The sequence below is a fragment of the Synchiropus splendidus genome, chromosome 6, assembly GCF_027744825.2.
Source record: "Synchiropus splendidus isolate RoL2022-P1 chromosome 6, RoL_Sspl_1.0, whole genome shotgun sequence".
In the NCBI taxonomy this organism is placed as follows: Eukaryota; Metazoa; Chordata; class Actinopteri; order Syngnathiformes; family Callionymidae; genus Synchiropus; species Synchiropus splendidus.
Window position 1 is genome coordinate 12,430,024 of NC_071339.1, and position 23,745 is coordinate 12,453,768.

Sequence of the window (23,745 nt, forward strand, 5' to 3'; positions counted from 1 at the left end):
ATTTAACACTAACATCAGAATAATAATATCCGGTTATACTTCAATATATATTCAGTCTTTCACTTCCTCACCAACCCACTAGTAAGTGAGATGTAACTCCACTTTCTGTAATGAGAGAAACTGAATCCGACATGAGTTTTTCAGGCTGCGGGACACCCCACCTGACCGACCTTCTGGCCAGTCAAAGATGATGGAAGCACAAGAGCGATGACAGGACCACTCATCATTTTACACACACATCCTGCGCTCGCCTGGGGTTTAATGAGGGAGCACTGAGATGGGCCTAAAAATAAAGTCCAGGACTTCATTTAGTGTCACACAGCTGTCACTCATGCCTGGCAACGTCACAGGTTATGAGCGTCCTTTAGCCGCCAGTGTGGAAGGCACAAGTGATGGAGCATCGACTTGATCGGGGCAACAGCCGCATCACTCATTAAGTGCTCATGAGCAAAGCCAGAGAACAGCTCTGATGTGGAATTAAACCCTCTGTGGGAAGGTTCTCATATGAAAGTCACCTTCCTTCCTCTGGAATGAAGCGCAGTCATTAATATTTCAAGCCCCAGAGGAGGTGACCACTTGTGAGCAGCATGTGATGGGGAAGAGGAGAATCTTCAAAGGACAGAGCATTTTAAGGCTTAAGTTGAATGTAGAAAATTCAGATCTAGTTGATGAAACTCTCTATCACCACAGATTAAAAAATAGAGGCCTGCAATGTGCTTTTTGACTGTCATGGACCTCAGAAATGGACAGGCAACACAGACTGACTAGCAACAGAGAGGAGGAGGTTCCTTTGAAGTTCCTTTGGGTGCACATGACCAGCCTAAACATATGTGCCTCCTCTCCTGCCATACATTGGAGGGGACCTTCAGCTTATCGACATCCGATCGAGCCACCTCCACAGACGCGCCACAAACATGTTAAGTGACGCCTCACAACCCAATCACTCCTCCACTCGCCCATCAGGCAGGAAGCCTCACAACGATACTGACACGCACCAACAGACTGGGGAACAGCTTTTTCCCCAGAGCGGTGTTAAGACAGCTGAGCCCCTGAGCCTTCCACATACAGTGTATATTCATTTACTGCCAACACTCTTGACGCTGCTCCTTAGAAACACTTGCACAAGTAACTCAATATTGTTGCTCAATATTATTGACTAAAGAAGAACCTGAAATTGTACTGGCACAACACAAGGTCAACGTGAAACAAAGGAGCCGAAATGTTTTTTGTTTGGCCATTTATATTTTTTCTGTGCGGGAAAACATTTATCAGGATTATTTTTGTTATTCTTATTTAGTTTAAATTAGCTTTACATTTAATTGTAAATTCATGTTGGAAGTACTACTTGTTTTCACAACACAAACATATTTGTTTATATGCCGCAGTTTACGATGGATATAACTGAAATGTTTAATTTAATTACATAGTCCTTTTGAAACAGAACCATCATGCACTTTCCTACCACACGGAATATCATAACGGATAATTTATGGATCACAAGAGAACTATATATTATGACCATCCAACATATATTTTGTGACATGGATCCTATTCAATCACGCTATTGCGTTGCACATGACACGGGACAGTCACACTCTGTGCATAAACTTTTACAGGCATTTCCCATTTATTCATTCTGATTCGGCCCCTGCTGTGCAGCTTTGGACCTTGGCGCCTCAAGGGACGAAACACGTTTCAAGTAAGTCATCATCAGCGGTGTGACACAATGTTCTCAAGCTAGAAACTCTTTACAATCGTCGACTTGACCGCCTTATATCTTAACACTACAAGTCATTGTCAACTCAGGTATGAACTGATGACGGAGCTCTTCCGCAGCTGGAACAGAGTGTGGCGTTTCACAGCCAAAACTAAAACATGAAAGAGTGTTGTCATGTTTATTTTACAAGATAATAGCGCAAACAAGCTGTGTAATACAGTCTTGATCCACGCCGCTCTCACAGCACTTTGGACAAAGTGTGAGACATCACTGACAAAGAAGTGAAGTACATCTCCAGACGTCAAAAATGATCAATGAATAGTCTCTTCAGTAACTTCAGAAAAATCAGCGTCTTTCCTCCACACACTTCTCCACAAGCAGACAGCTGCGCAGCTGCAGGATCACAGAAGTGAAAACAGTTAGAGCCCAACATTATTCATTTAAGTAAGTCTGCGATGGACTGGCGACCTGTCCAGGGTGTATTCCTTTCTGTCACCCAATGACTGCTGGGATAGGCTCCAGTACTCCCTGGGACCCTCAACAGGACTAAGTGCTGGTTCACGTCTAGTCATATTGTTTTGGACTGCTTCCTGCTCAGCCTCTCTCTCCTCCTCTCTTCCAGGATTGGGGGTCTTCTTCCCGCCATACAGGTGCCACAGACTCACACATACACCTGAGCCCAATCATGCCACCGCGCTATTTGAACACCGGCCAGAAGACAACCGAGGTCAGTTTGTTGCTTGTGCTCGCTCTGGTGTGACGTTCCGTGGCCATATTCATATCGTGGATGATTCCTCTCCTGACCGTGGACATTTTGCATAGAGCTTTGAGTTCTTTCATCTCCTTTGTTTCACAGTGCGTCTGTGCCCGTTCTCCGTGGTTCCTCTACCCCAATCCTGTGGACTTATTCCGTGCCTTGGACTCTGGTTCTTCTCCACTGTTTGTGCTCATGGACGCTTCTTGTTGTTTCTGAACTGTTCCATTTTATTCACTGTTTTTTGTTTACCTGCCTCCTAGTTCTAGTGTAGAAGTTGAGTGTATTCGGTTAGTTTTATTATTAAATTTGTTGAACTTAACCCTCAGTCTGAAATCGTTAATTATTATTATTAAGCAGTACTTAATAATATAGTAATATAATTATTATTAAGGAGTACCCAGAGGAAACAGGGAAAACAAAATCATTTTTCATATCCAATAAACCTGTCTTGTCTTCATTTACTTCAACTGATCTTTTTTGGAGTGTTTTTTTTTTTATTTAGTTTTTATTGACAAATGTGTTTTCCAATTGAAAAATAAACATGAACAAAAACAAAAACAGGATTGTTTTGCCAATCCAGCACAAAAGCCCTTGTGGGAGTCGTACATGACAGAACAAGGAAAATAGCAACAGCAACAACTATTTAAAAATGTAAATGAAATACTTTAATTCACGTCTGCTCGACAGTCGCTGGAGTTGCATCAGCGGACAAACAGTGATGTCACCCTGGATTTTTCATAGGATATGTGACGCACACAAGCACAGCTAGAGATAACTGACACGCACAGTTCTGTGTGTCCAAAAAAAAAAAAAAAAACATATACATACACACATATATATACATATATACACATACACACACACATATACAGGTATATATACATATATATATATATATATATATATACATATATATATATATATATATATATACATATATATATATATATATATATATATATATATATATATATATATATATATATATATACACACACCGTTGGACTGTGCCTCATGGACACTAAGGGTGATGATAAGATGATAATGGTTATTGTGAGCCAGTGCTGACACTACATATGTATGCAGAGTCAGTCCAACAGACACTCATGTGACCTTGGTCTATGGAACAGCATTAAAAAAACCATCAAGTAACTGAGCTGTCAAACACTTTTTATCGTATTCTTCCACCGTTTAAAAACAAATGCACACATTTGAGGTGGGATGTTTGTTGGAACGTGCTGGGATGGTGAGGGACTAAGCCCTTATTAAAATTCTGCAGATGTTTGAATCACTGCAACACATTGATGTGGAGTCTCACATGGAGCTCTCATGATCTTGGATTATTTATGATGGAGAGAAACAGAAAACATCAAATAATCAACATGACAACCGCTGCAAAGCCTCAGATATAAGGAGTCATGAATCAGTCACATTACTCAGTCTCCAGTTGATGACTTGTAGAAGCGATCATCGTAAATATCACTGGGTTTGGTCCTTAAATACTACTTACACGAGCATTTGTAAGTCACAGTCCTGGCAACGCGGTGACAACTGGTCATTATGACAAACACTCCTCCGTGTGCAGAGCTGGCAGGAGCAACACTTATTTTGTCAGGTTTGATAGTCAGCCCAACTCTCTCTGATACACAATCTTTTTGGCACAGAGGAGATGATGCAATCCACTTGAAGCATTTCTGGTAACCCAATATGTTCCCCCGTGGCTCGCCTGCGATCTCAGAATTGGGAACAAGACGGAAACAGATTGAAAAGATGCGGATGACAGCAGTAAATGAAAGAACATTATCCATGAAGGATCAAGAACAATAGCATGAACTACATTGTGACTCTAATCCCCTTATCCAATTTGTTCGAGTTCCTTATATAACAAACACAAATAAACTATGGTTTATATATCCGTTTTCAACTTTTTTTTTCAATAACATGGTGTACAATCTCCAGTATGTACTGTGACCTTCATGTATTGTGCCTCCATATTTCCTGACACGCCACTGCAACCCCTCCCTATGTTCCCTGTCATTCAAGTCCTACGACTCATTTTGAGCAGCCGGAGCATCTGTAGTGCCCTTGGCATGATAGCAAACTGCTGTTCACAGATGCTACACTCTTCTCCCCGAGCCTCGCTTCCACCCATCACTCATGTAAATTCATGACAGTCAGAAACAACTGATCATTAACAGGAGTCGAAGGCAAGACACATATAGTTTAAGCTCCAAAAACCACAGACATGAAAGTGAAGACACAATTACAGCATGTGTTCTTCACTTTCTTCCGCTCAAAAATGGGTCTGCATGTTCAGGCGGATACAATTAAACCTCACCTGAAAGCATCTTAATAAAAATCCCAAACCAAAAGGGAAATAAATATTAAGTGACGCATTTTATTGACTTTCCACATTAGTAAGTGCAGGAGGCTGTGAGTCACAGCGCATTTCTAAATGTTAGTCATGGACGAGAAACAATTCAACAGAGAACACGAACCTCCCACTCCAGCGCACAGTCAACTCCCCACTTAATGACCCAGATAGTGTAATAGCTTTCCAAGAACCGTATTTGGATCTGGCACTAAAACCTACATTTCGCTTCCTTCTATGGGTTTGCTGCCATGAATTTGACACAATATCTTCATATTGGGTAAAAATACATAAACAGAACAGTAAAATGTACAACAAATGTACACAACTAGTTGTGTTCTTATGGTTCTATATTATTCTCTGCACATAATATCAATATTTTATATGCATCTTAGATCAACCCTCTAATGTAACTTCTTTTCTTTTAGATTATAATTTCATATTTTTAAATGCAAATATCGTTCACAGTCATTTAACAGGATTTATGTGCGTCAACACTTTTATTGAAAATGGTCAAATGAAAATAACAACTTAACTATATTGAACAGAATTGAGCAACGTCTGGTTATTGAACATGACTATACAAGGTCCAGCAGATTTTGAGCATAGCACCATTTCGTCTATTTTCATCTTCTATGAAATAGACATCAAGACAGATTCCTGTCACAGACTGTTGCCAGCTTTATTTGACTTGCACAGTGAAAAGGTTCCCTGGCTTACCTTCTTCTTTATCGACAAAACCTTAATATTATTTTGGTAAGATTGTTCCAATAACTGTGTTTTCAACGTGACAAACATTAATACTCCACGAGTGTCAATAAAGGTTTTAGACAGACAGACAGACAGACAGACAGACAGGCAGACAGACAGGCAGATAGACAGACAGACAGATCTGTACTGTATACAGATAGATAGATAGTCAGGCAGACAGATCTGTACTGTATACAGACAGATAGACAGATAGATAGATAGATAGGCAGACAGACAGACAGACAGACAGACAGATCTGTACTGTATACAGACAGACAGATAGACAGACAGACAGATCTGTACTGTATACAGACAGATAGATAGACAGATAGACAGATAGATAGATAGACAGACAGACAGATCTGTACTGTATACAGACAGATAGATAGACAGATAGATAGATAGATAGATAGACAGACAGACAGATCTGTACTGTATACAGACAGATAGATAGACAGATAGATAGACAGATAGATAGATAGACAGACAGACAGATCTGTACTGTATACAGACAGATAGATAGACAGATAGACAGATAGGCAGACAGACAGACAGATCTGTACTGTATACAGACAGACAGATAGACAGATAGATAGATAGATAGATCTGTACTGTAATCCTGCTGGTCTGTCGCCAGAATATCTGCCAACCACTTCTTTAAAACTACAGACATTCTCATACAATACAACACAGCAAGGACCCTATGAAGAAAAAAGATGATAAGAGTGTCACAGACTTCTCTGCTTTTGGCAAAAAAGACCTTGTGAGAGCTGAAGTCACACGTTCTTGGAGCGTGCTGTTCTGAGGAGAAATACAACACTGTCTCCGCATATGGCTGCGTCATATGCCATCCATTGTCCAATGGTGGATTTCCTGGGAGATACACAACAGACTGCGACACCAATCCTCTCCTCCTCTGATCCCAACCCGCTGCCTCCCACCGATGTTGTCACGACTGATTCAGCCTTGAAAAGCAAAGCTCCATTCGACACAAAGCACTGGACTGCAATGTAAAAAAAAAAATGCCTTTAATTTTAGAATGGCTTTATCACGTTGAGTATGAATCAAACACTGAGATGCAGTGTGATTTAAATCAGGGCCGCACATTACTGTGGAGAAAAATATTCCAACCGACAATATGACATTCCATAACAATAAATAGTGGCGCTAATTCACTGCGTACAGTAAAGTGTGTTGTAGGTTGTGTTCATGGAAAGGCTGAACGGTCTAATGTCACGCGGGACTAATATAGCTCTGTCTTTATAGTAATACATTGTCTGACCTTTTGTGAGGCAATTTAGGTTTGGTATTTAATGCAATGTCCAATAGCAGGCTGACATTTAACAGAAGAATCGTCGTAATTTCCACTTATATAACCGACACATTCTCTCCAATTAACAGCAGGGACTTATTATTTAATAATTATTAATAATGATGTAATACATCCTATGATTCATACATGCTGTATGAAACTTGTGTTTAAGCAGTTTGGGACGGCTTATAGTAAAATACGTCACAGCACTGCACTGTCTCTGATGTACTGTATCATCACCTGCAAGTATAGTGAGCCACTGCAAATGAGAGTCACATGCAGAGCAACAGGAATTTTACATGGCTGGATATAGTACATTATGTTATCGCCTGGAGTGGAAAAGTAGGTCAGCTGCCTCGCAGGAAGGAACAGGGATTCAGCGCGGCACCGTCGAGCACGCTCTGCATCCTGAGTGTCTTTGGCCTGACCTGAAGCGAGCGCCGCTGCAGAGGGAACGCACACGTGTAACCGGAACACTGAGTACGTCAAGTAAATGAGTTCAAAACACACATGATTTCTAGAAAACAACAGAAGCACTCAAAGATGGCACACCCGCAGCAAACAACCTGTTTCACTTGACTTTGTCTAAACATTGTATGCACCAGTGACGTCAACACTATTAACCTGCAACCAAGGTTTTGTAGCTATTCTGAAATAATGTCGATTTTTATTTTGATACTCCTGAATGGACTGGCTCCAGAGATGTAGCAGTTCTCCAAGCCATCTAGGTGAACGATATATATTCTGAAAAAACAGCAACAAAATGTTGTCAAGTTTGCCCTTACATTGACCTTATTTTCATACATTTTCATAATGTTTTGAGTTATTGAGAGTGCTAAAAGACTGACAAATAAGTGATCAAAAGAACTGCAAAAAACAAAAGACCACAGAAAAAGTCCCCACAGAAGCAACAAAACACAACGTCAAACAGAGATGCACATGTTCCGATCCGATCATTTTCCCTTCCATTAAAAAACATGAAATGTTGCTGTAAAAAAGCCACTTCAGACATCTACAGCAATAAACTGAATGAACGTAGTACAAATGCCAGGCCTGTAGCAGGCACTGAACTACTCAGGAAACGAAGAGGATGGTGTGGCACTGGCGAATAGCAGCATAACAAACAGAGTGTGGAAAGAGACTGTGATGCCACAAGGCTGATCTATGACCAGATCTGTGGTCACCTGCAATGACAAGAGAGTAATCCTGTACCAGCACTTGTTTGCGGTCTGTGGAAACATTTGCTTGAAAAAAAACTTCTATATGTGACTGGCTTCTCTGTAGAGAACTGTGATGCCCACGGCGCATCTGTGTTCAGCACTATCATTTGCAGCTCGTGGAAATGCAGCGCTAGATTTTGAGCTACTATTTACTATTGGTTGAGCAGCTGTTCCAGAATCAGCACCGCTCTGAGGTCTGTCTTGACTGTTGCTTTTCAGGGATGGTGTCAAGAGAGATGCGGCAGTGATGTCATCGTTTCCAAAAAGTGACAGATCAGCTGTCCACATCCGTGTTATCAAATCATCCACGCCGAGATCAGGTTTGAAAAAGTATCAGTGACTGAAAACATGACAAAAGCCCTATTCCACACAGAAGTTGTGGTGGTCAAGAGCCACTGCATCTCTGTGTGGACAGGACCTCATTGTTGACAGGCAATGCTGGATTATACGGTGGAGTGCAGGAATGTTGGATAAAGCATCAGTTTCCCTTGGCAGCGTCAAGGCTGGTGCTAAACACAACTCCAGCAGTTGTATATGAAAGACTGGGGTTTGTGGAGGGAAAAACGATCGCCTCAGGAGTGACATGCAGATTCAGAAATTCAGAGTGAAGCCCATGCGCAGTGAGCCTCTTGAGCTCTTTTCACGGCATCAATCAGGCGAACCGATATTGACTTCTAATACTTGGTGAGTGCAGGCTCTTCACAGAAGCCAGATCTTCAATAGAGCCAAGAGAGGAAGAGACGGAGGAGGAAGAGCAGCGGGAGAGACATCTTTCCTTCCATCAGACATGGCATAAGTGATAGCAAATCTATCTCTCACGACATCCTCCTCTTACACATGAAGATTAATCGGCTGCTGATTCTAAATGAATCTGGCAGACGAACAACTGACAGACACTTATGGAACACAAGCTTCCCACACACTGTTCCCAGGACCTACTTTGTGAATTTGTGTCCTCATTAATAATGAAGGAGCAAACATTGCAGGCAAAAAACAAACAGACTTGATGCATTTAACCAAGCTTGCTGCAAAGTTCCTTATCCTTTAATCAGCCGACTTCAATCTGGATCGCCGTAACATGACTGTTTTCAAATCAAACGTCACAGCTGGTGTTTGTCAGGGAGCTACTCAGCTTTCTCTCACACCTCACAGGGTTTTTTATTCCACGTTGAGCTGCACTCTGACAGTCTGTTTCTGCTGTCTCCCTGCACTCGTGCACACCTGGAGTGTCATCCCTTCAAACCAGGAGGCACGCAACACGTACTTGTACTTGAATGAGAATATTTTACATTACTTTTGTTGATAGTTTGTTTCACCCTGCAGGGAAGGAGTGAAGGAATAAAACAACTTCAGGTCAAAGGTTGAAATCACATTCTTTCACACAGCAACTCAAGACATTCAACTACACACTGCACTTAACTGCAGGTATTGTTAGTACAATTGCACAGGTTTTACAGGTTTCCTGGGTTTATTTTGCTTTAATGGCTGCAGAATTGTTTGAAAAATGTGCCATGAGTTGGTGCTCTTTTCCCTACGCTTCAGTATCTGGCAGTCGATCATAGTTACTTTGAGTTTTTGACAGTGTGGTAACATTTTATGGCTCAAATGTGCAAGGAAAACACCAACCATCCAGATGATAGCAAATTTCAACCCATGAAAAAAGTGCTGTTAATGTCCATTTTGAACCCATTCAGCAGTTGGTACTGTTTTCAGTAGAAGGAACCGGATGGTTTCAGTCTCTCTCCACCAAACTGAGCACCGTCCAGCACCGTACAACCCTCCAGCACATCTACCAATGAACACAAGTGGGACTTCAGCAGGCAACTCTTGAGTTGGTGTTGTGTACCTATGACTATAATTCTAATTTAGAAAACCTCAATACTGCCCACTGACTGCAGTAATCATGACCGAACCAAGTACTACGTGACCTGGACATTCAGATCACTGCCACAAGGAACGGAAAATAAATAAATATATTAATAATAAGAACAGTGATGAAAGAAAACAAGAAGAATTGACAGGAAGAAAACAATTCCACAAAAAAAAAAATGTAATGAATGCAGATTTGAAAAACAAAAACGTAAAAAAATGAATAACGCTACATCGAAAAAATGTGTTGCGTAAGCAAATAAACGTCATTTAAGCCAACAATGAAGGAATTAAATGAAAAAAAGAGTACACTAAATCAATGATGAATGCATATCTCTGTTTCTGCTTTTATGTTGTGCTCACTCTGCTCTCGCTCGTGGATCATTTAAGAACTGAACTCGAACTGCAAAGCTTGTTTGCTTCCTCATGTTCGCAGGGTGAACAGCTAAGCAGTGTGACTGTGTTCATGCAAGAAGCACATTCAATAGTCTCCTAACATCAGCTGAAACGGCGCACATTGCCCAACATTCCTGTCAAGAAAGACACAAAAAAAAAACAGTGAGTCAAACCTGGGAAACCAGTTCCCATCATGTTGCCATTTGACCTGGTTGTCTGGTCTCGTGCAGTCCGATTATGCTTTGATAGTGAATGTGTTGTATTAGTCTCCATGGCGACAGATACACATTTACGTCTGTGTGGGCTGTTGGTGAGACGTATTATGTAAAGCAAAAATAATTCACTGACAGTTTTTCCCTATTGTTCTGCTCTTCTCTGCGGCTGGTGAAACTGAGGTTCATAAGAAGCTTCTACGCTCCATGTTCATCATGAATAAAACACACAAAAAAAAAAAGAGTATTTGCTTTGAAACCATGACTTTCAAAACAACAATATCTCTCATTTACAGTGATCCATAAAGTTTATGACTAATCCTCCCAATTACAACAAAAATTACAATTCTCTTTTTTGTGCCCTTCATGCTGAACATTTTAATAGATCGCATACATTTGTTCTGCCGGATTAATTTCTCAGCATATTCATAGTTCACACATTTTTATTTTTAAAAAGCGTGTTGGAACGGACCAGGCAAAGTTGAAGTTGGGAATTATGACCAGCCTCAGCGCCTCAGTGTTGTTTCTGCAGTGAGTTGTGGCCAACAGCAGCCTGAGCTTCGAACATGTATTTTGACCAGGAAATTCTGGCTCCATTGTTTTTGAGAGTCAAGTATTCACCTTTATTTTACATCCAATTCCACAGGAGATTTTAGGGCAAGGGTGGGCAAACCGGTCCTCAACGGGCCGGGGTGGTGCAGGTTTTAGTTCCAACCCAACCTGCACACACATCTTCAGTTGATTCTCAGTCTGGTGTTGCTTGTATCAGTTAAAGTGTGTGTGTTTGTTTGGTTGGAACCAAAACTGCACCCTCCACCCGGCCCTTTGAGGACCACACTGGAAAATTATACGAGCTTCAGGAAGGTTTTAAAAAAAGAAGAAAACGAGAGCGATGATTATTCTATTCATCACAGTATCACTGCTGCTCCGAAGAATCCAGCGGGAACAGATTAATTCACTGTTAGTTTTTCTAATGGAGGAAATGGTTTCTAATCAAACTCAAACTTTTCCTGATTTAAACAGGAATGAGTTTAGAGACCCCCGTGTATACTGTCATAGTTTTAATGCCTCATTTTCTAGTTGTCTTTGATAAATATTACTGCTAATAACAAGGTTCGTCCCGAGCCCTTATGTGTCATGGGGGCCCCAGTAAAATCATCTGTTTGCGTGTGTGAGCTGCAATATCAGCGCTCCCTCACCATCTGTCGAGCAGGACTTCGCCGTTCAATGTAGACCACAAGGATGTTAAAATGTTTGAATAGAAAGTGGAAAAGGGACTCACGGGGTCTGCCCCAAGCTTTTGCTGCTGAACTACCAGCCAGAATAAGAGAGTTTAAGAGATATGAAAGGGAATGGGGAGTCCTTGATGATATTCTCCAGTGAGAACCACTGGTGACCCGGTTAGCACCTTCTGTGTCAGGATGGAAAGTGTACATTGATGCAGGTGGTTCCTGTGGACCTTCATGGCCCATTTACACTCGACGTTACGAACGGATCCAGATATGGACAGAGCCTGCTCTCCGTGCTCTGCATTCATTTGCTCCAGATTTCTGCATGTTTCCACAAAACTTATGGATACAGACCAAATGGAGCAGTACCACCGGAAACCAGAGGGGGCAGTGTTGCTGATATGCAGCTCTAATGAGACATTACAATTGCGGAAATTCTCCATCCTACAGTGGCGATATATATGTATTAGGCGCTGCCTCTGTTTCCTTTTTTGTGCAAAAGGTACACGATCAATACTTCTTCCACGGTTGCCATGTTGGTTTTGGAGTATGTTGTTGACTGTTTGACTCTTGGCTGCTCCCCCTGGTGGATATATTGGTGAATCAGTGTGATCAGCGAATTTTAAACGTTCATGGCGCCAAAACACATTCAGTTATGCTGTTCGACTGCATGCAGAGAGAGTTTGATGGAACACGCGTGTAACATGTCCATCCTGACAGACAGAATCAGTCGCCAAGAAGTTGCAATCATGTTTTAACTTCCCCTTTTTAAAGACTTGTAGTGAGACTTCTGCTTCGCGTGTGACTAATCCATCTGCTTCCTGATAAGAGGCTGTGGTGTCTGACACAGGACGGTAAGTGGTTTCTTAAGTGCAAAAAAGTTGCTGACCAATAATGCCTCCAGGACCACAAAAATCTGCAGCAGTCATAAAAACCACACGCAGTTTTGTGCGGTCTTCGTGATGAGCCAGCTGGCAGGAACTCCTTCTGCTGCTGCTCTGCTGCTAAGACTCTCCTCACAAGGGTGATGTGTATCATATGAAACATTCATCATTCCAGACAATCCATGGATGATTCTTAGCTGAAAACCTTACTTTAACATCAGGCAGAGTAGGGATGCTCCGATCAGGCTTTTTGCTGCCGATCATAGATACCGATCAGGCAGAGTTCTGATACCGATCACATGGATTGACAATGAATTTGTAATCAAAATGATGAGATCTTCTGTGTCCTTTATGTGAAAACATCAAGCATTAAATCATTTTAATTCAGACACGTTTTAATATACCTCTTCAAGACAAACTTGCAGAATGTAGCAACTATTATGTCAGAATGACAAACGAACATTTATTTTGATGTGAGATGTCAAAGTTTGGTGAGTCTCTTTGCTATGTCCATGAAATATTTACATAGTGGCCACTAGTAGTGGGACTCCGAGACAGAGAGCACTGCATTTATGAAAGTTTCCACTGCAGACGTTTTTAACAGTTTCAGATTCAGGTGGCCGACAAGCGTCAGACTCTGCCTTTTCCGTCTCCACATTAAGGACACCTGAGAAAGGCTTGACATCGAGCTCGGTGATGTTAATGAATATTTCTTGGGCAGTTCTGAACGTCACGCTTCGACCCGGTGGTGCCGCAAGCGTCAGCTGCTCTCACTTTCATGAGCCCAAAAAACTCTCTGTGCTCTGTCAAATCCTGGTGCTTTAAATGCCGTGTTTTTGAAGGCGCTTCCCTACACAGTATTGTCCCGTGCATGTGTTGCAAGATGCAGACTTTACATGACAGATTGAAAGAACTTTCACGGCTTTCAGACGCGCTGCAACCGAGTGAGCAGCGAGTAGGGAGGAGCAGACACATCACAACTAGCGGGACTTCATCAGAGTACCGGCTGTGGCACGTGATCGGTTATTGTGATCAGCAGTGACAGGTAGTGATTGGCATTCACCGGTCACGCAGAAATAGGCTGATCACGATCGGCGACCAACCGATCGGAGCATCCCTAAGGCAGAAGGCAATCCAGGAGATGTGAGCTGTGACATCAGTTGGCTGACATCGTGCTTGTCATAATGAGGCTTCAATGTTTGCACCAAGTCCATGAGCAAACTTTCATATATTGAAGATGGACATCAATAAATGTAGACAGTGTTTGAATGCACCTCAAATATTGTGTTAGAATCATCACACTGGGCTCCTTAGTGCATCGCTCTAAATAAATAGCACAGATTTGAGGCCCACCTCCCTTGATACACCGTGTCTACTGTCCAGGAGCTGCCAAGACTCCCAGCAACAAAACAAGGGCCGCGTGACAATCCATGACTGGGAACTTGATATTGATGAAGAACTTTCTGCAAACACAACTGAGCCCGTTTCATTTGTTTTATCTCACTAATGATAAAAGCCTGACACGTAATCACGCCGACTCAAAATGCCACCAGCGAGGCGTTTGTCATTTATCCATTATCATTTTGAGTTAACATTTCACATAAACACACACTCATCGAGCTCATTAACCTCCGTGTCACAAACACCAAACTGTCTGATATTACCTTCAGTAAGAAGGAATTTGTTCATCATGAAGCTGCCAAGCAGCGACTTGCAATTCACCCCAGAAATCCAGACAAAACAGATTTAGTTTCAGACAAAAAAGAAAAGTTATATGAAGCTCTTCTTACGGCCTGTGTGGTGGTTGGATTTCCGTGTTTCAGGTTCAACAAATGTCAACCTCCTCGATGACCATGAACCCGAGGCTTCACAAGCTTTCATCGGATTAGCAAGTGACGCTTTTATGTGATTTCCCTCATGTATTTTCCCATCACGGCATGCCACAGTTCTATTTCGGACTTTCATACAATTTTCCAGGCTTTTTAAAAGGTCAGGAAAACACCACAGGGTTACCGCTACATGTAAACAACGATGCATGCACGATGCAACGTGCGCCGCCACGGCTTTAATGAGAGGCATCAGAAGAAATCTCATGTGAGCAAATGTATTGAAACGAATTGAAAAGCAGCGGACATGGAGGTGGAACTGAGCATGATTGTGTTTTTCACAGAAAAATCCAGAAATAAACACCACAATGACTGAAGTCTGTCGTTCGCGGAACAGAAATCCTGCGTTCCACATAAGAAGAGTTGGACTGCTGCTGACTGGAGAGAGATTTACTTCTCAAGATTAAAAAGTACAGTTTTTAGTGTCATCGATTCAGTAAATGTCGAAACATTGCTCTCTGCTTCATTTTTAATGGACATCATTTGCAGCGTTTAGAAACCCAGCAGCGTATCAGCATTCCATAATTACAGACTTCCAAAACCTGCCATTATTTTGTCTTACCTGAGCACTTGCATTTTTCTACCGCCTCGTTCAGCACTCTTCAATTCTGTATTTTTCATTCCTTGTATTCCCCAGGTCAAGCTGACGCTGGTGCCTTTTATCTTGCTTTTTTTTAAATGGATGTTTTATTTGTAATAGTCTCCATATTTGTGACAACTTCATCAAGTAGTTGTCACAAGCATTGTATCAGGACTGGCGTAAAATCCCATGAATTCACACCTCAAAAGGACATAAAGATTTGTGTGTAATGGAGGAGGAACAGAACAAACTATTTGCAAAGGCTCAAAGCAACATCTCAGATGGATCTCTCTTCCAAACCACCACTGTACATAAACTCAGCAGCCAGGGTCCACAGGCTGCACCAGGCTGACAAATGAATAACCAACCTGCTCCAATTGAATCACACCAAGCGAAAGTTTCCGTCCCTCCCACTCACCTTCACCCTGCACCCCAGTGTGTTCACTCATTTCCTGTACGATCTGACTGGATAAAGCAACGACTCGGCCCTGAGTCTGTTCTTTTGAATAATGAATTCAATTTTGCAGCTGTGATATTTATTTGCTGCCACGATGTCGGTGTAAATGGCCGTTTTCTCTTCGCAGGTGACATAACTCATGTCTATTGTCGTCAAATCTTTTCATCAGTGTCACAACTTTGTTATGTAGTTTATACTTTGATCCATGTCTTCACTGTCTTATACATATGCCATGTTCCTTTCATCTACAGTCCTGAACCTGAGCATCTAAGTGTTTCAGATGTATCTTCAAGCACACATAACAGAATATACATCAAGAACTCAGTCAGTCAGAGGGAATCTGCGGATTAACTCCGTCTCCTGACCAGCAGCTGAATTCATGGATGTTTAATTGGGACCTTTGATAGCAATACATTCCAAGGTTCAGAGATTCAGATTTATTTTAAGTTCATCATTTAGTTAGACCTTTTCTGATAGAGTTGCTATCCAGTCCCAGTTTCCAGATACGAGTAAGTGGAGAAAGTTTCTATCTCAGCGTTTTGCAGCGTTGGTTGCAGTGCAACCCCGTTTTCCGTGTTATCGTAATTACAACAATTGGAAGTACGTGTTCACTCCCACTCACCAACAACTCCACACTTGTCAGATGAACCTTTGTCTTGTTTCAGACATTCTCACCTATTGAAGCAGTACAATACATTTTCATGCACAAGACAAAGAAAATGAGCATTTATGAAACACATCTTAAAAAAAAAAAAAAGTGGAGAAATAAGTGTCAGAAAGCATAAGTTAGTCTGATGTAGATACAGTTCTGTCTCTTACTTGTATTTAAAAAATCGTGTCTCCAAATGGAACAAACTGTGACTGGTTAATTTAGTTTAATTTTAGTTAAAAATATTTCATATACAATTGTTCATGCTAATAGCCCGACCAGGGCTGGCTTCTCCTGTAGCTAGCGGGGCGTTGGGCATCTTGGAAATGCCCTGCACTGAAGATTCAATGCCTTACTTTTTAGCCAGAATACCCTGAAGAATGGCTTTTAGCTAGGATTTTAAGAGAGGGTGTCCCAATTTTATATTTGGTGACTATATATGGCGCAGCGGTTGTCGCAGGTGCCAGAGGAGTAATACTCCCCCACAAAATTTTGAAATTAGACCCCGCCACAAAACTCCATTTCCTGCATATTGAGTGGCAAATATTGAAGGAAACCTTTTGTCCGTACAACTCTCATTTCAGAGTTAAATGCTAATATTGAAGGACAAATATATCATCGATAAGACTCACAACAGCAGCAGCCCCAAACATCCCACCAATAACATCGCTCTTCCATGCCACGTCGACCAATCAAATGCGAGTCTCACAAGATGTGGATAACTGCAAGATGTTGCCCAAAAGAAATATGGCGGCCACGATAGCAAAGTCATGAGGCATGAAACTCGGATCTAATTCAGCAAAATTGCTGGAGAGAAACACCTTTTTCCTGGAAGCTGGTATGGCGCAAGGATTAGGGCAGGCAACAATGATGGGAAATTTAGGGCGTTATGCTAAAAAATGAACAACAGGGTCTCAAAATACTCATGTTTTTCAGTTTAGGAAATACCCTGGACACCCTGACGCCTCTCTAGCTAAAAGCCGGCTTAAAGATACCCATAGTATTTCTCACATTTTTCATTATAACTGAAGAAGAATGAAGAAACCAGGCGGATTCAGAGCAGAGACAGGCCTGACTGCGATGACAACTCTCTGACCCAAGTCACCCGATTTGCCTGGTGGAACAATAGAGTTATGGGGTTCATCCCCAGACACTCTCACAATACCATTGCCACTCACTGCACGCACAGTTCTTCAAAAAAAAATTTTTTAGTTCAAATCCTGGACAAGGATGTTTCCCACTTCTTAAAATAAGTAGCAGAAATAAGTCTTATTAAATGATTATTTACAGTTTAGTTAATACATTGAACTAATTTATTTTTTTTAAATGTTTTTCTAATACGTCTTTTTTCAGGGTTTTTCGAGGTTCAACTAATCCCAGGTTTTCTAAAGCCACATCAGAAGAAGTGCCAGTTAAAGCAGCCTTAAGTAGCGAAAGGAAGAAGAAGGAAAACTGTTCAGGTCCCAAGCAAGCAGAGAATAAAGAGTGCCAGAGTGAATCAAAGCAGCCAGAAGTCAGCTGAATCATCAATGACTTCCTCCAGCATCAGTAAGCAAGTGCATTGATTGATGGCGATTCTTTACATATTCATAAATAGCTCTTTTTGTGGATTGTCTATTCAGTGTCGCCATGATGTGGGAGAGGTGGAGGCGTCCTGAAATATGAATGGCCCTGATGACAGCGATTGGAATGAAAAATTTAAGACGTGCAAAGAGCAGATTGGTAATGAAAGGACGGGGAGTGAACGAATACTTACACCTGCTGGATTTCAGAAGGGACTGGAATCGTGCGAATCATGACAGCATTGTTTTCTTTTTGCGTCTGAACAACGGAAAGGCGTATGTTGTCTGATGGTTATTTTGCTCAACATCTTGGATCACTAAAAGCACTAGCACATATGGAAACACACCACATTGTTACATAATCCTTACTGCAGAGTCACAGTACAGTGCTGTTCTGTTTAGCAGACATACGTCCATTTAATTTGTATTGTATATTGAATTTCATTACCACCATGTATAGTAGGCCTCTGTGTATTTTATCTGATTTCATATGTGAGTGACTGACAGCTGAAGTACATCAATCATAGCACAGTTCAGTATCGTGGGTGGCGATTTTTTTTTTTTTTCCTCAGCCCGTTTCCAACCATCCTGAATTAAACAGTGAACTGGTTTCTAGCCCTATGACAATAGCTCTATAAGCTGCCTCCTCAAAGGGATCATACATCGGAGCAACGCCAGAGATCGGTGGAAGGGCGGAGCCAAAATAACACGAAACCATTAGTTAAAAAAAATAAAGTTTACATAACACCTTTGACAATTAGATATTCAAATAATGTTACATATTTTCATTATGTTTCATTATGTATTCATTAGGAATTGCACGCAATGTGTTATAGAAAATGGGAGTTCAAGTCGCGCAAGTTATAACAACAAATAATGATGAAGAAAACAGAATCGGTGGTCATGAATTTTAATCGGACACCTCATGTGACACAGTTCAGACACGTCATTTCCGTGTGTCCACTATGTAAATATCTGGGAGGACAGCTCTGAGCTGCACTCTAGTTTTGCATTACAGGATTTGTGCTAACATAGAAGGTAGAAAAAAGTAAATGCGAGCATTGCGACCAACCTAGAGTAGAACCTGTGCACATTTTCATTTTCTCTCAACACTAACCCTAATTCCTTCTGATCCTACTGTTGTTCACGTCGACAGTCAGAGCGAGTTTGAAACTACAAAGTGTCGTGGAAGCTTTCTTGGAGATTTTAATGAGGTCAATTTGTTTATTTGAAACTTGTCTTGCTTCTAGCAACTCTTACAAAAAACAAGGTTGGTTCTCCAATTCGCCACACTCTACGCTGCATGTAAATCAAGATAAGAGCAGCAGTTGGAGCTTAATGGAGCTTCGTAGAACTTAAAAGGAAGGAGTTGAAGGGGAGACTGAATTTACTTCAGTTCCAGTTAAAAGGTGCCTGTTAGCATCAAAAAATACAAAAAAAATGCATCCAATTACATCTCAGTGAATCAAACTCTTCTTGCAGAGATGATCCTATTTTCCACGGATTTGTCTCCAGACTGTCAATATCGCGCTGATCTCAAAATTGAATACATCTGCATGAACACATTCACGTTCTAATTACATTCGGTGACATTCTGAGCCTGGATGATGCTCAGTAAATCACTGTGACGGCACCAAGCCTCCGTGTTGGAAGGCTTTTTCCGGGCGTTGCCAGAGCCAAATCAATACATAGTAAAGTTTACGCTGCAGCCACCGTGCTCTATTTTGCAGGCTCGGCACAAAACACACCTATTTATCAATGACCAGGAGATGAGACGGAAGGACCACAAGCATATCATTTCACTGCACGGGGCAGTTCTAGAACCGTCATCTGTGGACGGACTGAGCTTTGCTCCAGCTCATAAGATGCGAGTCACGTCTGAGAATCTCTATCATTATGGTCTGCCTTAGGTGAGAATTATGCGGTGGAGGCTTAAACGCAGGGAGTTCAAAGTGGAGAAGTCGTGAAGAAAATAGGACAACTCAACTTGATACTTCTGGGTGGATCGACGGCGGAATCGAAAAAGTGTTTCTGACTTGAGCTTTCTCATTCTGAGTGACTGTTGTTCCTCGCGATTCACCTATCACTCGTCTCCTCAGCGAACACCGGAGTAAACCTAGGGTAGTATTAAAGACTGCTGTCGCCTTATGGTCAGGTTAAAAGTTTTCTAACAAGCGGAGAATATATTGATTTGCAAAAAGATCAAAGACACTTTACGAAAAAGTAAACAGTTTATTGCTGTATCAATAATATCAATAATTCTTCATTGTGTGATGTTGTCTTGATATTTTTAGTAATCTATGCCGTTGTATTTGAGATGTTTTTAATAATTTTCTTTTTGAGACAGCGGAGTTATTTCGTCGATTAAGAGATCAATTCATTCCTCTGTGGGACTGAGAAATTTAACTGCAGCACACAGTTAACTTGACGTCATAATAGTAAACTTGTTTTCACACAGATATGGTACTGCATTATCTGATAGTCACTCTTAAGGCGACAGTTCTTACTACCATATGCTGCCATATAGCGTATCACCAAAGTATCGAGATATGCATCTTATCGCAAGACGTCAGCCAATGCATATATAGTTGGCGCCGTGCCATTGAGTCCATCCACTTCGACCTGTCATATTGACACAACTCAGACGGATGAAGGTGGCGGCTCAATATCGACATAAATATTTAACTTGAGGAGTCTGAAACTTCACATCAGAACAATGGTTCAACGCCATCCAGCAGGGGTCAGAACACCAGCATGCTGCAACACATTTCCGGATTTCAATTAAGGACTGCATTTTATTTGAAAATAAAGTTAAATCAAACAACATTGACAACTTAATTATTATGTTTTTGATGGCGTCATCGTCTGTTGGTGTCCAGAATAACTTGAAGAGTTATGGACAGACTAGGACGAAATCTGTATTTGTGTCAGATTGGCTTTTTTTTTCTTTTTTCTTCTTGATGGATACTTTGTGTACTGAAGCTGAGTGAAAGATGTTTGCACTCTCTGAGTGCTTTTACAGTTATTCAATAAAGTTACACTCATTTGTTTCTGTTTTCCTTGTGTCTCTAGAATGTCTGCCACACATGTTTGGTGTTTCAGATTGAAAAATGACTTGACTCTTCGACTCTTCCTAAGGGCTTGACATGTCTGTGTTTATTTCCGCGATGACCCGGTCCCGCAACATGCAAGCTTTGTCGAGCTGTGAACTCGGTTATTGAGGAAGCAGTAGTCTGAGTTTAAGTGATTTTTTTTTCTCCCACAGATGGACAAAGCTGTGGAGCTTTCATTTGGTTTTCATGTCATCATTGCTGTGGTCATTGTGCAATTAGAAATGCCTGTCATAGCGCGACAAGACAGAACGTCAAATTCCACACTGCATTAGATTGACCGTCAGGCACGTAGTCCAGGCCAACAAGAAGCGCCAGGCACTGATAAATACATCAGAACAGTCAATCCAGTCATATGGTTTTTGCCGATTTATGCAAGTGAATCAGGTAACACCACACAGAAAAAAAGGTCACTACAAACACTCGAAAAATCCTTTGTTAAGTTATGTTCATTACAAACTGCTACTGTCTCATTTTAAGGGGTGTGGCATGTGAATTCAGATATTGCTTGAAGCTTGCACAGTTTAATCAGCTTTATCATTTTTGCTTTATATTTCGGGTTTCCAGTGTCTCCTGTCATTTGTATTTTAATTTGTATGGTGCGGAAAATGGTTGAAAAACATGACATTTGCTTGCAAATACTTGGCAACTTGGCATTGGAGGCTTCCGCTCATGACGCATGAACCCCTCTCCAGTCGCTGATCAGGTACACTTTTTTTTGTTTGTTTTTGTTTTAATGTACACTGATGATAATGACATATATTTTCATCTGTGTCATGTCAGTCAATATACTTCAGAAGAAACATCATATGTTGAAAATAAATAAATAAATAGCACCATGGCCTCTAACCAGAACCGTTGAAAACTACGGTCCTTGCATTTTACTATTCAGTAATGCTTCTTCAGTCTGGTCACATCAAGGTTTCTGCCTCAAATATGAGTTTCTTTTTTCTTTTTGCTACCACCATGCGTATTGAGTTGATGAAAATGTACTACATGACAATGATCTTGAGATTTAGAGGTGTGTGTGCGCCTCCATCCTTCATGCACCAACGACTGGCTTCCATAGGAATCAACATTTCACCCAACTTTCGTTTCCTCTCTGAGAGCTTCATCTATGGCTGGTTTGTCCAGGTCCAAAACAACAGCAAACACAAATCGGGTTGTGTCGGTTAGCGATTTATCAAGTGATCCGTACTTCTACGTTCTAAGTCCTAAACGATTGAATTACTAATAAATGAACTTTTCAAACGCCGTGTTAATTGTGAGACAAAGCGGCAAATCGCTGGAGAAACCGCTTCCCCGCACGAACGTCAAGTCCAAGTGTATCGCGCGGAGGCCCCGCGCTGCCAACTCAGAAAGAGGCAGAATGTTGCCCTCCTTTAAAGCGCAAGTCGAGAGATCAAGCGGGAAATGAATGAGAACCAAAGGGCAACTGACCCAGCAGCAGCAGCTTGACTTCCCGGGCCGCCTTCTCTCCGTCCTCCCGCAGGTTCTTGTCGATCATCTTGGACCTCTCGGCGGCCGCCTTGTCCTCGGCGCTCACCGTGCAGCCCATGACTCCAGACCACTGGTGCAGGAACCGTCTTCCGCGCTAACGACGACCGATCCGCGTTCAAGTCTTCTGTTCGGGTCACGCTCGGCTGTGGTTTCTCCAGATGTGAGGCTCGCTCGTCACGGCTGCTCCATGTCGAGGCGACCAATGTCCTGCATCCATGAACGGGCGGAGAGGCGTCTGCACCCACTGATCCCTGATGACTGGATCAGCTCAGCGGCGTGGCGGCTCGCGAGGCTGCGCTCATCCGACCTGACTGACGAGCGTCACGACAACGCTCCAAATGACACAAAACACCTGAGTGAAGTTGATGATCCCAGCGCGGGAAAACGTGCGCGTCCAATGAGCGGAACGACCAGGAGAGAGAGAGGACAGCAGCGGGCGCTGTGGCGACCTCAAACACACGCTAGCCCATAATAGTCAACATCCTCCCAGTGAGGTGAGCTGCTCGGTGGGTGCAGGGTGGGACCCACAACATGGATCATGAGTCCGTGCGTGTGTTTACGCTATAAAACTCCGTGGCAGACGAGTAGGCCCTCTGCACTAGTGTGGGCCAACAGCGACACCCGGTGGCCTTCAATATACTCGTTACAAATTCAGAAACTCGCATTGGATTTACAACACGTGGGATTGCTTTCGTTTATTCTCGCTGACGTCAGCATTACGTTAAAGCGCACAAAAAATTAAAGTCCACCGAGAGTCAAGATTCCCTTTTCGAGACAAGCAGCAACTTTTTTTTTTTCATGTGACGTCGTTATTGGTTTCCGTTTTGTCTCTGCGTGACCTGTTGACTGACATGACTGAAGAGCCGTAACTGTAGTTTAATTTAATAATTTAATTTAACATTCACTGTGCTATTGTCAAACTGAAGCAAAATAAACATTTTTTTTATTGTTTAAATGTATGTATGGGTCCATCATTTGATTCATTAACATGCCAAATTCATTCAAATTGAAAAAAGTGGGGCTATAAAATATTCTTATACCATGAAACTGCGATTCATTGAGATTAATTCATCACATATTCTCAGATATTTTTTTTTATCAAATCCCATATATATATATATATATATATATATATATATATATATATATATATATATATATATATATATATATATATATATATATATATATATACCTTGCCTCTGTGGGGACCAGCCAAATGGTCCCCACAGAGGCAAGGTCCTCACAAGGAGGTGAAGAATTGGTCCATAAGTAAGGACAAAC

The 23,745-nt window shown here is 41.6% G+C and overlaps 1 protein-coding gene and 1 long non-coding RNA gene across 2 annotated transcripts in view; one reads left to right on the plus strand and one right to left on the minus strand.

The window, feature by feature from the left end:
- LOC128760312 (guanine nucleotide-binding protein G(i) subunit alpha-2) overlaps positions 1 to 23,039 on the minus strand; it is a 35,742-nt gene extending 12,703 nt beyond the window's left edge. Inside the window, exon 1 of the mRNA XM_053867614.1 lies at positions 22,402 to 23,039. Within this exon, the coding sequence (XP_053723589.1) occupies positions 22,402 to 22,519 (118 nt within the window). The 5' untranslated portion in view covers positions 22,520 to 23,039. The remainder of the gene's footprint in view (positions 1 to 22,401) is intronic.
- Positions 15,987 to 18,414, plus strand: LOC128760313 (uncharacterized). Its single transcript, XR_008414827.1, has 3 exons — positions 15,987 to 16,149; positions 17,643 to 17,837; positions 17,912 to 18,414. It is a non-coding gene; the product is annotated as an uncharacterized LOC128760313 (long non-coding RNA).
- Positions 23,040 to 23,745: the final 706 nt, after the last annotated feature.